Source organism: Aphelocoma coerulescens, chromosome 2 (assembly GCF_041296385.1).
Source record: "Aphelocoma coerulescens isolate FSJ_1873_10779 chromosome 2, UR_Acoe_1.0, whole genome shotgun sequence".
Classification (NCBI taxonomy): Eukaryota; Metazoa; Chordata; class Aves; order Passeriformes; family Corvidae; genus Aphelocoma; species Aphelocoma coerulescens.
This window is the reverse complement of record NC_091015.1, coordinates 104,692,979-104,706,583: the sequence shown is the minus strand read 5'-3', so window position 1 is coordinate 104,706,583 and position 13,605 is coordinate 104,692,979. Positions and strand designations below refer to the sequence as shown.

Sequence of the window (13,605 nt, the reverse complement as noted above, 5' to 3'; positions counted from 1 at the left end):
TGTAAGACACAATTCATAATCCCTGTGCACAATTCAGAGGAAAATCAAAGTGGACAGAAGGTTCAGAGCATGTCATAGACAGGTTTGAAAAGATAATTCCAGATATCTTGACTCCTGACAGATTCTGTGCTCATTCTTCAAGGTAATGAATTTATATGAAGTAGGCCTTTTTTTCCTGTACTGATTCATTTCTGCGTTAATGATCTTTCTTTTCCATAATAGGTCCGCATGAACATTAAATCTCCGTCTGATTTTGAATGGCAAAAACAGTCTCGATTTTATTTTCTGGAAGACTTGGATAAATGCATTATCAAAATCACTGATGTAGAGTTCACCTACTGCAATGAATACTTAGGGTGTACAGACAGGCTTGTTATAACTCCCTTAACTGACAGGTATGTATAAAAGAAATGAAATGAATAGTATTAGAGCTAAGATTTGATTCCTTTGGCTTAATTCTTTTAACTTTCACGAGCCAGAATTACTTAGGTTGCACTACAATGCTGCAATATCGCTGGTGAACAGCAGAGGCCAGTGCTTATATACTCAGCTATTGAAAGCAGGTTGAATTTGAGTGTTTGCTTGAGCGTTGTGATTGGCGTTGAAAAACTTACTTGTTCTCAAGATAAATGCACCTGAACACCATACACTTCACCAGCCTAAACAGAGTCAATCTAAACACCAATATATTGCTGCCTTCAATAAGCAAGTAGTTGCATGAGAATTTGGTATTACAGCAAGTGATTCATTTGAAGTCACCCTGTAGGAAAAAGCAGTAACACAGGACATACCATTGGATAACTAGTACAAGTATGGTTTTAAGCAAGGCCTATGGGGAACTGCAGGACTATAAACATAGAACAACTCTGAGGGAAAACATAAGGAGAACTTTTTATTGCTGGAATGTTAGTTACACAGCACAGTACCATTAGATGCCTATTTTCCTGAAGTACTTGGTTAGTCCAGGCAAGAGACAGATGTATTTGCTATGCCAGAGCTTGTTCTCTTATATGTGGATACGAATGTCAAAATACTTTGCATGGTCGATCATTTATAGGATCATAGCATTATAGAGTGTTTTAGATTGGGTGGTTTGGAGGGCTTCAAAGATCATCTGGTTCCAACCCCCTGAGGCTGGGACATTTCCCAGTAGACCAGTTTGCGAAAAACCCCATCTAGAGTTAATTTTGGAATTGTCTTTGCATTGTCTGTGCTACTAGCTTTTATTTACTAATGAAAATTCAGATTTTTTCCTGAAAAAAATTACTCCCTGTGAGCTATTTAAGAAAGCCAAACCCCTGCGTGTGGATACCTGGCTTTTAGTAAATAACACACATCTCCTAAATTCTATGTTATGCACCCTACTGTTCCTATGTTAGACAGAGGTTTGTTTGCAGCAGTACACATGCACTTGATAAGAGGCTATGGTTGCACTACCACACTGACAACCAGGAGAGCCAATATCAAGAAAATATTGTTGTTCAAAATTTATTCACAGAATTGAAAATCCAACATGGTCATGGCACCAAGCCTGCCAGTGTTCAAAAGGTGTTTGGACAATGCTTTCAGGCATTTGGTGTGGTTTGTCCTGTGCAGAGGCAGGAATTGGACTAAAACTGGACATTGGATATATTATGATTCTACAAGGTGCTGTGTCACACGAGATTGAAAATTAGCACAGGGTGACCTGATTGAAGAAAGCAAGCCTTTTAAATGAATTTAAACAATAATAATAATAATAATAATAATAATCACAATGACGGAGAGAACAGGCATATCTCTCTTTGGACAGCCCTGGAAGAGCCTAACGAAGCTGCAGGGATTGGAGGCTGTCCACTGTCATGTTGAAAGCGTATTTGAAGAAGACATGTTTCCTAGTGTTAGCATGGGAAACTTATGTACCTAAGCAATGTTGCACAACAAGGTTTTATTCCCTTTGTGGGCTTTTTCCATTTTAATATTTGTAATACTGCTATGTGGAGTTGTCTGAGCTTCTGAAAATTTTCAGGTAATGGTGTCTTTGTTCTGTTAATCATTTTGGAGTCAAGTGCTGTTTGGCTAATGATTTCACATTCAGAGAGATTCCCTAAGCACATTATGAATACACACAGTTGGTAGTACATTGCATGATGATAATGGCACTGAAACTGAATGCTCCTACACTTCATATCAGACACAGTCCATGTCATGGTGTACACCAAAAATGAAATGGAAGGTCTATATAGAACTTGTGCTGTGTATTCAGTTTGTCCTTACCTCATTTTCAGTAGCAGCATTGTTAGGGAGTGCTATTTTTTATGTGTTAAATGACTGCCTGTTAACTGACCACTGAGTAATAAGGTGATAAAGCATTATTACTGCTATATTAGAAGGAGTATTCTGTTGTTTCGTAAGAAGTCATACTAGGTGATATCATTTGGGTTTTTTTCCAGTGCCCATTTTATCTCCCCACATATATAATAAAGCTATTGAGTTTCACAGTGCTGAAATGTGTTTGCTGTGATTTTGGAGCATTGGAGATTACAGCAACAGGCTTTCTACACCCTTCAGTAACCTCCAGACCATTAGGGGAGGCTGAGACTTAAACCTGAGGATCTCAGCCCAGGATGGAGACTGAAGCAGATCATAGGACTCATGGATTCCTTCTCTTTCTCCATTGCCCATTGCAGTCTTCCTTCTTATCCATTACCCTCCTGGAACTCAAAGACCTCATGTGACTGGCAGCAATGCTATGGTTTGGCTGCTACAGAAATATCAAGAACAGGAGATGCTTCCATGCTCTGTGCCTTCCTACTGCCAGATCAGAGGGCCCATCTTGAATGCTCTGAGGAGACAGTAGGAGGGAGGGGAAAAGGCAGAAATCCAGTGGCTCTGGGTGCTGCAGAATGAGGCTAAGTCATGGAGGAAGGGTGTATAGTCTGAAAAAATCACAATACTATAGTATTTTGGTATTCAGCATTTAGAATTAGCCTGTGGATTTCCTGGGCTGTTGCAGTCATGGATGTGCTGGATGAATGCTTTTCTGCAGGTCAAGCAAAGTAGGTCCTGGTAACTCAGCTGCACAGTGTGCAGAGAGGGTGACTGAGGACTCACCATATGGAAGTACAACCACTTCTGCCCCTTTCCCCAGCTCTGGGTAATATAACTGTTGTGGTTGCATTGATGGACCTCAAGTAATTAATGGAAGGAAAAGATTCACAGATCTGTTTGTTCTGTCTTTAGATGTTACATCACTCTGGCACAGGCCCTGGGCCTGAGTATGGGTGGTGCACCAGCAGGACCTGCCGGGACAGGGAAAACAGAGACAACTAAAGACATGGGCAAATGCCTGGGAAAGTATGTTGTTGTTTTCAATTGTTCAGACCAAATGGACTACAGAGGACTTGGTCGTATTTATAAAGGTAAGAAAGTATCTCCTTTGTTCATTTTAGAGTCATAAACTTTTGTCCCTTCAGTAGTGAGTTAGCAATGATTTGGAGGGCATTTTCATTCCGTTTCCTCTTCTTTCCAGGCACTCATCAACTCTACCTGATATTTGATTTTATTTGATTTTCCCCTTTTTTTCCTGCATGCTTCCCAGTATTTTTTTCTGTTTACATATTATTGGATGGTGTTTCCTATGTATATCTACTTTTCCTTTTCCCTTTTAATCCTTTCTACTGCTTGGGGTTTTTTTTAATGTCTCTATCCCACCCATCTCATGTGGAGAGGATTTATATTTATTATTTGCCAGATTTGTGTTGAACAAGACAATCAAATGGGAAGCTTAATGATGTCGTGCAAGGCAAGGAAACATGCAAAATGCTGCAGTGTCTTATTTCAAACTCTGGGACTCTTTCAAAACCAGGAAAATGAGACAGTGGTCGAACTCTGATAACTCTTCATGATAAACAAAGCTTTGAATTTAGTTTTGCAAAAAGTGATTAGTGATCCCAAATGTGTAGGCTCCATTATAATGGTCTGTTTTCTTATGTAAAGCTGCATTTATATATGGACTGACAGACCACAGAATGCCACCATTTTCTGTGAGTGGTGGGCTTTTAACTCTAACATAAGGTATCATAAACAAAATTTTCACAGTTGTAATAAGGCTAAAATATAACCTGGGGCTAATATTTAGTTTTAATTAAGAAGCCAACAAAGCTGGCCATGATTTTTTAAACAGAGGAACGTTTCTGAGCTAGAAACTGAACCACCTATGCATGTGAATACCTTCAGTTAAGGTCACAAGTTTCTCAAAGCACCTATTGTAACCCCCACAGCTTTTGGCCAACTTTTGATTGCACGTCTTGTATCATGTGTGCAGACCTTTAGTGTCAGAGGTTTATTTTGCTCACTGTTATTGGACAGAAGAGGCCTGGGATGTCTGAATATGCTCATAATGCCAATATACTGGGTCTCTGCTGTACCTGCAGCCATCAGTCTGTAGGGGAGATGTCAGCCTTGTTTCTCCTTGCAGTGGGTTTGTCTTTGATCTCAGCTAGCTCTCGTCTTCTTCTGCTCTACTCCTTCTGTGAGAATGTTTGTATCTCTTTATGTTCACTTCTTTGTATTAAACTGTTTGTGACTTGCGTCATTTCAGACACCTAGTTTTGTATCCTTGCTTTTTTTTCTTTCTTCTTATCCTGAGCACTTTGGTAACTTATCCTTTCCCATTTCAGATTGAGGCAATAGTGGTAATTGCAGCTTGTTGTTGATTTCTTTTATTAAAACTGGACACAATTTCTGTGTCTAAGAGCACAAGTTGAATTTTAGGGCTCAGCTTTCTTTTTCTGTTGTTTTTCTATAAGCTGACCATTTTCCATGTAATATTGTCATCATATGCTGCAGAAGAAAAGTAGTACTGTGTAGTGTGTCCTTCTTCTCTGGCTGCCTCATTTAATGACATGCTGGGGTTCAGTATGAGCTAGAAAAAATGTTTATAGAACTCATCTAATTGCTGTTCAAGCAACCATGATGCCTGTGACTGCTTATCTCAGTAAATTTGCAAGTGGGATTGTAGCTTGCTTCTCAGAGAATTTGCCTGAGAATTAGGTAATAGATCCAATTAAATAGAGCCTGAATAGGGTGGGTTTTTACAGCATTCATCAGGCTGTTGTGTGTCTGGGAGTAAAAGTAAGATTTGTTCTTACATAAGACATTACTGCTTTAATTTGTGAAGGGACATACGAAGTCAGTTGTTTTGGACTTAGTGTCACTACTTGGAAGGACCTGGCTTGCAATCACCTTTTTTATGTCTTTAAAATATCTGCTATTTCTTGAAGAGTGGATATACTGAAATTAGGGAAGGAAATGAGCTCTTTTTGATTTAATATAAAGAGCAAAGTGAGTTCAGATGAAGATTCTTTACTGCATATGAGGTCTTTAATGGAAAAAAGGGATAGTTCTTCTCAGCCGTAGAAGCACTTTCATGCAGACTGATAAAGTTGTCATGAAACACACTTCGTATTTCAGTGCACACAATGGGAAATTTTTCAGAATTCCACATGTCTGTGATAGGTTTGGTGCTCCATCACCAGTGTTTCCAAACCCAAACTTTTCGCTTTGTGTGGTGGTGTGGGTCAAGTCATCAGACATTAGCAGATTTAGCAGTGAGGAGAAAAGAGGCAGGGAGAGGTGGTGTTGGCCTGCCTGCAGGCATGTTTCCAGACTTCTTCTGTAAAGACAAGAAGTTGGATCTTCAGAAAAAAAGAAATAGAAAAATATAACTAATACAGCATATATGGTATACTATAAAATTATGATTTGAAGTTCTGGTTGGGTCAGAGTTGAGGTTCGGTCTTCCTGTTTCCCTGTTCCTATCTCTTTGGTTTTTCTGTGTTACTCAAGAAATTCATAAGTAGATGATCTAATTGATATGTTCAAGGCCTGGACTTTCATCTTTGATAGTTTTGTTTTTCAAATTTGAACCAAAATGTAGGTTGAGATACAACTTGTCACCTCAACTGGACCAGAGGTAACCTGAGAAAGTACCAGGGATGCAAGCAGGAAGATGAATTTTCAAGTTTTCTCTGTCAAATTCAGGGTTGTAATTGCCCATGAATAGCAAACCAGGGATACTTCATCACTGTTCCTGAGAAGTGTTGGTGGATACCCTTTAAAAAACCTTTTGTCTGTGGTTGCCAGTAGATGGGTATAAAAGTTGTGTTTGCTTTGGTTCTGTTTCCTATAGTTACAGTCAAACAATTTCAGTCTTACCTGAAGTAACTTTTTGTGATTTGGTATTTAATGCAATATTTAATGTAAGATTTTAATTTATCTTAATTCAGAAGGTGAATACACAAGTCTGGCATTCTATAAATTCTTTCAGGACCAATGATTACTTTTTAGTTTGCTGCTTCTGGTTTGCACTTTGGCTAGACAGAGCTTTGTTTCAGTGACATTTCCATTGAATTATGTCACTATGGTGCTACTCCTGTGTAAAATCTGGGGGAAAAAAAAGAAAAATACATAGAAAGAGACATGGCACTGCAGTGCAGATATGCATTTTATAGTCTGAGGGGCTAATAGCTATTCTGTGAGATTCTTACATCATGTGAGAACCAGGTTTGGAGGATATCTGCACTGATTGGGGCAGGGGTGTTGCCACATTTTTTAGATATAATTAAAGATCTCTTTAATCCTGTCCTTGATTTTCTGCTTTTACTCCATTTCTGTGTTTGATAACCATACTATATTCAGCATGGGAGCAGAATTTAATTCACAATATGACAAAATTACATTGTCTCTTGTTTTGCAGCAGAGAGTTTGCTTGCTGTGCCTTTGCTTGTGTGTATGTTTTTAGCATACGTGTGGTTTTTTCCTTTTTCTTTTTCTTTTTAAGCACCACTAGAATTAAATAATTTAGCAAGAACTGAATTTATTCAAAGCTGTGGGATATTGGCTTTCCTGAGAATGAGGTTTCCTAATTCCATGCAGCAGGTGGCATTACAGAACAAGTGAATTTTTTTTCCTTTCCCAAAGAAAAAATATTTGGTCAGAACTGAATCTCACCATTCTATAGAGAAATTAATTTCAAAACCCTTTAAGATACAGACAGTAAATGTAAGAGACAATATTATATGGAACTAAGTTCTTAGATAAAGAATATCTAGCTTTAGAGCTTTTCCTTGTTGTATCCTGAAGAGTAGATATTTATGTTAAATAAACAAAGCAGAAACCCCACTTTTTTGGGTTTCTTTTTAGAACGAATCCTAGGAGTCATGTAACACATGTAGGAAAAGGGGACAAATGCATTTGAAAAATCTCCACAATAATTTTTTTATCAGGGAGCAGCAAGAATGGGGCAGCTCCATGAGGGAAGACAAGCCAGGAGCCCAGGGTGACCAGCACAGAGGCAAGGGCAAGGACTTCTCTCACCAGGGCACAGTCCCACAGTGCCAAAGAAGGGCAGGTTGTTGACAGCTTGTTCCCATCAGCAGTCCAGTGACCATTAGACAATGTGAAAGGACCAGCTGGATACAGGGTCCATCTAGGAGGTTCAGTCAGAAACAGCAGCAAACAGGACTGGAGGTAAGACTGTGGAGTTGTGGGCTCCTCCAGGAAGTTCATTCAGCAATTCAGGATAACAGGAGATGGGACTGTGCACAGCCCTGCACAAAATACAGTTTGGACCTGCCTGAGATCCAATGGAACTCCTGGACTGGAGGACAGAGTGTATGTAGAAGCCTCAGGGAGGGCTGTTGAGGGCATCCAGGGCCCAGATATTCCTCACAAAAGGAGGGGAACATCAGTTAAAGGATTTGCTGCCACACCAGTGAAGTCAAGGAACATTCTTCATTTGTTTTCAAAGACAGTAGGATTGAGTATTTAATGTTTTAAATTTTGTAACTGTCTATAGAATTACTTTAATCTTTGTATCATTATGGCATTGTGGTTTTCTATATATTCCACTTGCTTTTAATTTTTAAAATTAAGTCCATGTAACTTTTCATTCTCTTCAAGTTACTTTCCTTTGGAGTATCTTTTTTCCTTACAATATCACAGAAATTAATTAGAAGCAGTTTAGGGAAGGATTAAATATGGAATTGAGATAAGTTCACGGGAGATCTGCAGTATTGCCCAGACTGAATCAAGTCTTAAGAAACCAATTTTGGTTGTACTACCACTGATTTTTATCTGGTTTGACTCCTCTAGTTTTGTTCTTCCAAAATTACATGGGTAAAAAAGACCAATTGATGCAACATTAATAGAAGAATTGGTTAATGGGCATGAAAAATGCATAAAAAATGAATGTCAGAAAAGAAACATAAAAGCAGCCTTAATGGTGTTTGGAGTAAGATGAGAGTTTCTAGAGGAACATCTTAAAGGGCAAGAGAAGATCAGACAAGGAAAAGTATAGGGAAGGGAAGTAGCAGATTATGAGAAGAACAGGCTGAGAAAAAGCAAGAGGAGGGAAAAAATTGAAAGAGGAAGACAAAGTGAAAAAATACGTCTTCATAGTATTATTATTGATTTTTTAATACTTTCTCTTGGACTATCTAAAGTTCTTAAGGAATTAACATAAACCACCCATAGGTTTATTTTACCAGTGCTATAGACATTGCCATATAAAGTATGGGGATTCAGAGGAGCTCTGGGCATGGTTATTTAGCACTGCTAACGCACAAATGCCTTTTCTTGGACATGTGCTTTATTTATGCATTAAGCACTGCCTTCAAACTGCTTAAGCCAAGCTGAGCTCACACCCACTGAGTCCAGTGGAGTGAATTAAACACTTCTGAACATTTGTAGGTACGGACCCAGGCAATAGGAAATAGGAGTCCAGTGTGGTCTTTGGGAAGGGAGAGAGGGCATCCATGAAGCTCCCGCATAGACTTACTAGCCTCTGTCTCTTGTGAAATGGGTGTGGAACAGCAGGGGGTTAGGTAGCTTTCCCTCTACTGCCCTGGAATGCTGCCACTGTAGACTCTCCTATTTCAATTGTGTTAGCATGATACAGGAGTACTTGACTCTCCCAAAAGCCATTAATTTCATGATGTTTGTGGGTACTGCTGTCTGTCTAAAACTCCATGGCCTGTTCCAAATAGCAATTCTAAGTGTGACATCAGATTCTTTCCTTGCTCTTGAACGGTAGGATGTTAATCTCCAGTAATTTTTTACCTATGAAATAATTGTTATAAAATGCTACAATGCTTCTGTCAGAAATGTAGTGGTCTCTATTTGGTTTTGTGCTTTTCATTTAGGTAGGTGTTTCTCAAACTCATCTTTGACAACTTCACCCCCTGCATAGATGAGTTTCCATGCTATATGCACATTTATGCTACTGTATGGTACTATATACAGTATTATTGAACACTTTCTCCCTAATGGTTGCTATAGAAGTCTAGGATTCTTTGTAGAGAAGTTTATGTATCTTTCATTCAAGGGGTGATACTTTTTCTGCGTGTCATTAATGCACCGCACAATTTATTTTGAGTTCTTACTTTCCTTTTTACTCTGTGTTCATGTTTGTTCTTCTCATGTTACACTGTTGCATAGACCATACTCTATTTTGTATATAAATTACTCTTGTTTGATCTGATATTTTAACAGAATATTTCCGTTTTTGCTTTCTTAGGTTTAGCTCAGTCAGGTGCATGGGGTTGCTTTGATGAATTTAACCGCATTGAACTTCCAGTTTTATCAGTGGCTGCTCAGCAGATACATATTGTACTTCAGTGTAAGAAAAAAAGGAAACCTCAGTTCACTTTCACTGATGGTGACGTCGTTGACATGGACAGAGAATTTGGTATATTTCTGACTATGGTATGTCTGTAAATACATGTAAATTGCATCATTGTGAAAAATCTTTCCTGTTTCATTTCCTGTTGAAATTTTCCTGTTGAAATATTGGAACTGTCTGTTAGAAAATAGTTAATGAAACTTGAACAATAATTTGGTAAAATCATTATGATATTATTTTCTCTTGTTCATATTTTTTAACTGGATCTTAAGACTTGAGGTATGGATTTACCATTAACTACATATTTTAAGGACTTTTTTAGTTAATATTTGACATATTGAGATTAAATTTAACCCCCTTATATTTTTAGTCAAAGTCTATCAAAATAAACCAGAAGTAATTGACCACTGCAAGGACTACTGTAGTTGGTCTGGTCAGTATTTTACCACCTGTGAAATACTTTTGACCACAGTCCTAGAAGACAGCATGAAGGAAACCACCTTCACTCTGGTTCACTGGCCTCCTGAAGATTTTTCCTTGGTGTCTGTGGACTGCTTCTAGCAGTGCAGGAGGCAAACCAGCAGGAAAGTGTAAGAATACCTTAAAAGCATCTTTGTATCTCTCCCTCCTTAGCTACCTATATACCCTTAACTCAAAATGGAAGCCTTTGTCTTTGTTTTAGGGTGTCCTACCTTTGAAAAAGTGTTAATGTTATCACTGTAATTTGAGAAAGAGGGCAAATAAGTGCCATAAAAAGGCCAGGGGGAAGACAGTTTAGAAAGAGCTGAAAGAGATGAAGAAGTTATCACTGCACAGCTAGTTGTCACAACTGAGTCATGCAGTACTCATATGAATGACTTAGACATCTTCAGTGAAAGGTCAGATCCATTAGTTTAAATTATACTCAGTAATGGCTTGCACTGCTTGACTGACTTTGCACTGAAATGGTTGGGAAGGCTCACAGGGGACAGTAACCTCCAGCACGGGAACGCTGTCAAGATTCTGAGGAAGTAATGATCTAAAAGAGCTCCAGCAAGATCTGTAAGTGGCTGTCTGTCCATATCTGTGAGTCTTGGACATCTCCAAATAATATGTGATACCCCATACTTCATGAACTGCAGTATTGAGGCAACTGTGTACTGAAGGGTAATTGTGACATGCTCAAGTTATCCTTTGTAATCTCGCATGTGCTCATCATTTGGCATGTGTTTGCCAAATGATAATCAGGAAAGATAAAACTTCCTATTGTGCCATTATTATATATTGTTTGGGTTTATAAATTGCATTTTCAGAACCCCGGCTATGCAGGACGACAGGAACTTCCTGAAAATCTGAAGATTCTGTTTCGCACGGTTGCCATGATGGTGCCTGACCGTAGCATTATTATGCGAGTCAAGCTGGCAAGTGCTGGTTTCCGAGACAACCAAGTCCTTAGTCAAAAATTCTATACACTCTACAAACTCTGTGAAGAGCAGTTATCTAAACAGGTAAAATAAATATTTGTCCAACTATAAGCTGTCACTAGATGGATATGGAGATAATATACTTTCATAGAATATGTAATTATTTTTACACTCTTGAGCCTATACATTTTTTAGGGTTTTCAGTTTCAAGTTCCAGAAACAGAATCTGAAATGATCATGTTGTTTTTACTTTTCACAGTAAATTGAGTAATATAGGAAGTTTGATTTGCGATTTGTAGACAGAGTGCAGTTACTGGAGGAGTTATGAGGAATGGTGTATATTGCTGTGCTGAACTTGCAGAGGACACATTTTTCAATGTCTTCACTTATGAAGGCCAGATCTATTTCAGAGGCAGTGTAAGAATTGTAAGTAACTGCAGAGCACCTACAAGGCTCTGTCTTGCTGAGTGGTCCTAGAAACAGAAAACTGCTATTCCCTTACGATAGGGTATTTAAGTAGAAACAAAAGTGGTTCTTGCCTTTTGAATGCCCTGTACTGGCTGTCCACTAGAGGGTCTCAATGAGAAATCGTTGGAACAGTGGATAAATTGTGGCGCAAATGCCTGCTTGGGTTGAATAGTGATGAACCTGGGCTAACTGACGATAGTCTCTATTAAATAATTTCAGTTCTATACCATATATTTATTAGTGCCTGGCCTTTGTAAGATGAAGTTTTCTTATTGCCTCAGTTTGTGTGGTCATTTTTTGTCCAGGAGATGTTTTCTTTGGTGTGAAAAAGGCATGTAAGCAGGCATCAGAAATTTGACCTTCTACCTCTGCAAAAGTGCTTTGCTTGTTTTGTGTTGTCACAGATTCTGGAACTGTTTCACCCTTGGACAATGTACTTAAAAATTTAATGCACACACCCAAACAAAACCTAACTGTGTACAAAACTTATTTTAACTATCTTAAGGGTGTACAATGTTTTATGCACAATGATTACTGCATCTACACAATGAGTACAGAATTTCTCTCAGTAGTTTGGTCATTTTTCTTCAGCAGAAATTGCCCTGCAGCCTCTGAGATAGCAAGATTCTCCATTTATCATGTTAATCAACATACTGAAGCATATAAGCAAGCCTTATCAGTTGGCCTAGGGATCATAGGAACTGCCTGGAGGACTCTGTGAAACTGTCTGAAAATTCCCACCCGGAAAACTCCTGTGCCAATTAGTCAAATGCTTTGTTGTCAAGGCAGGTAGCTCAATCACCTTGTCTCATATCAGTCCTTTGCCTCATATATGCTGATGCTAGCAAGGGAGTTCCTTCATATTTATGAAAATTAATGACCAAGTGCTCTGGGTGTGCACATGGGCACAGCCCTTACTTGTCAGCTACATCACAATTTTATATCTGCATCTTACGCTTATATCTCTCTTATAACTTAAATTCCATAGTTCTTTCTATGTAAGCCATGATGTCAGTGGGGATTAGTCTTCCATGCATATTTATAATTCTTCAGAACCACCTAACATTTCTACAGTATTCATCAGAGAAGCCTGCTATGGTGATCTTTCTTCTAACCATTTGTATCATGTATCATATCGTGGATCACTATACTTGGCATCATGAACTAGGAAGCACAGCTTTCTGCAAGCCCATGGTAGTATGCTAGTTTGTCCTGCCTGTGCCTGTGAGCAGCCCTTTGGACAGTCCTGCTCTTGTATAAATCCATTACATACTGTTATAAAATCAGAGAAAAACGGACGGGTTCTATACATCTTCTCAAAGTGACATCAGCTAGAGAGGCTCAGCACCTTGTCTAGATGAGCTTTGAATATCTCCAAGGATAAACACTGCACAGCCTCTTTGGTCAAGCTGTTGAAGTGTCTGACCACCTTGTCTAGTCACTATTTGGTCTGTGAGGATGTTATTGCAGACAGTGTTGAAATCTCCTGGAATGGCTCTGCCAGGCTGTGTTGCCCTTCTAGCAGATATTGGGGTGTGTCAAGCCCCTGCTGAGGATCAGGGCTTGCAAAGATGAGGCTAATTCCAGTTGTTGAAAGAAAGATTCATCAGCTTCTCCGTTATCAGGATGTTTGCAGCAGACATCTGCCACAATGTTGTTGAGCCCTCTAATTCTAACACAAATTCTCTCAGCTGGGCTCGTTAGCCATCCTAAGGGAAAGCATTCCCACTCTTTCACTTTTAAGGGCAATTTGCCATCCCTCCATCCTGGCTTGTCCTTCCTAGAGAACCTGTATCCATCCATTGTACCCATCCCCCCACATTTCCTAGTTTGACTGTAACCCTGTACCTGCACACAGAGCTGTAATATTTCCCTGTTTTGTTGTCATGCTGCATGCCTTAGCAAACAAGCACTTCAAATTAGCACCTGCTTCTGCTGTGAGAGCTTCTGCCACAATGCTGTTCTCTTCACCCTTCCTTATCTGCACACATACACTCGAGAAGGGTCACTTTCCACACTGTTCCACAATTCTTGATGTCTCTCTTGTCCACCACAGACTGGATCTTCTGC

The 13,605-nt window shown here is 39.1% G+C and overlaps 1 protein-coding gene across 1 annotated transcript in view; it reads left to right on the top strand.

Annotated features, from left to right (window-relative positions):
- The window catches only part of LOC138104909 (dynein axonemal heavy chain 5-like), a 149,567-nt gene that overhangs the window by 47,287 nt on the left and 88,675 nt on the right, over positions 1–13,605 (top strand). Inside the window, exons 41-44 of the mRNA XM_069004235.1 lie at positions 223–395; positions 3,223–3,401; positions 9,560–9,747; positions 10,957–11,151. Coding sequence (XP_068860336.1) covers positions 223–395; positions 3,223–3,401; positions 9,560–9,747; positions 10,957–11,151 — 735 coding nt within the window. The remainder of the gene's footprint in view (positions 1–222; positions 396–3,222; positions 3,402–9,559; positions 9,748–10,956; positions 11,152–13,605) is intronic.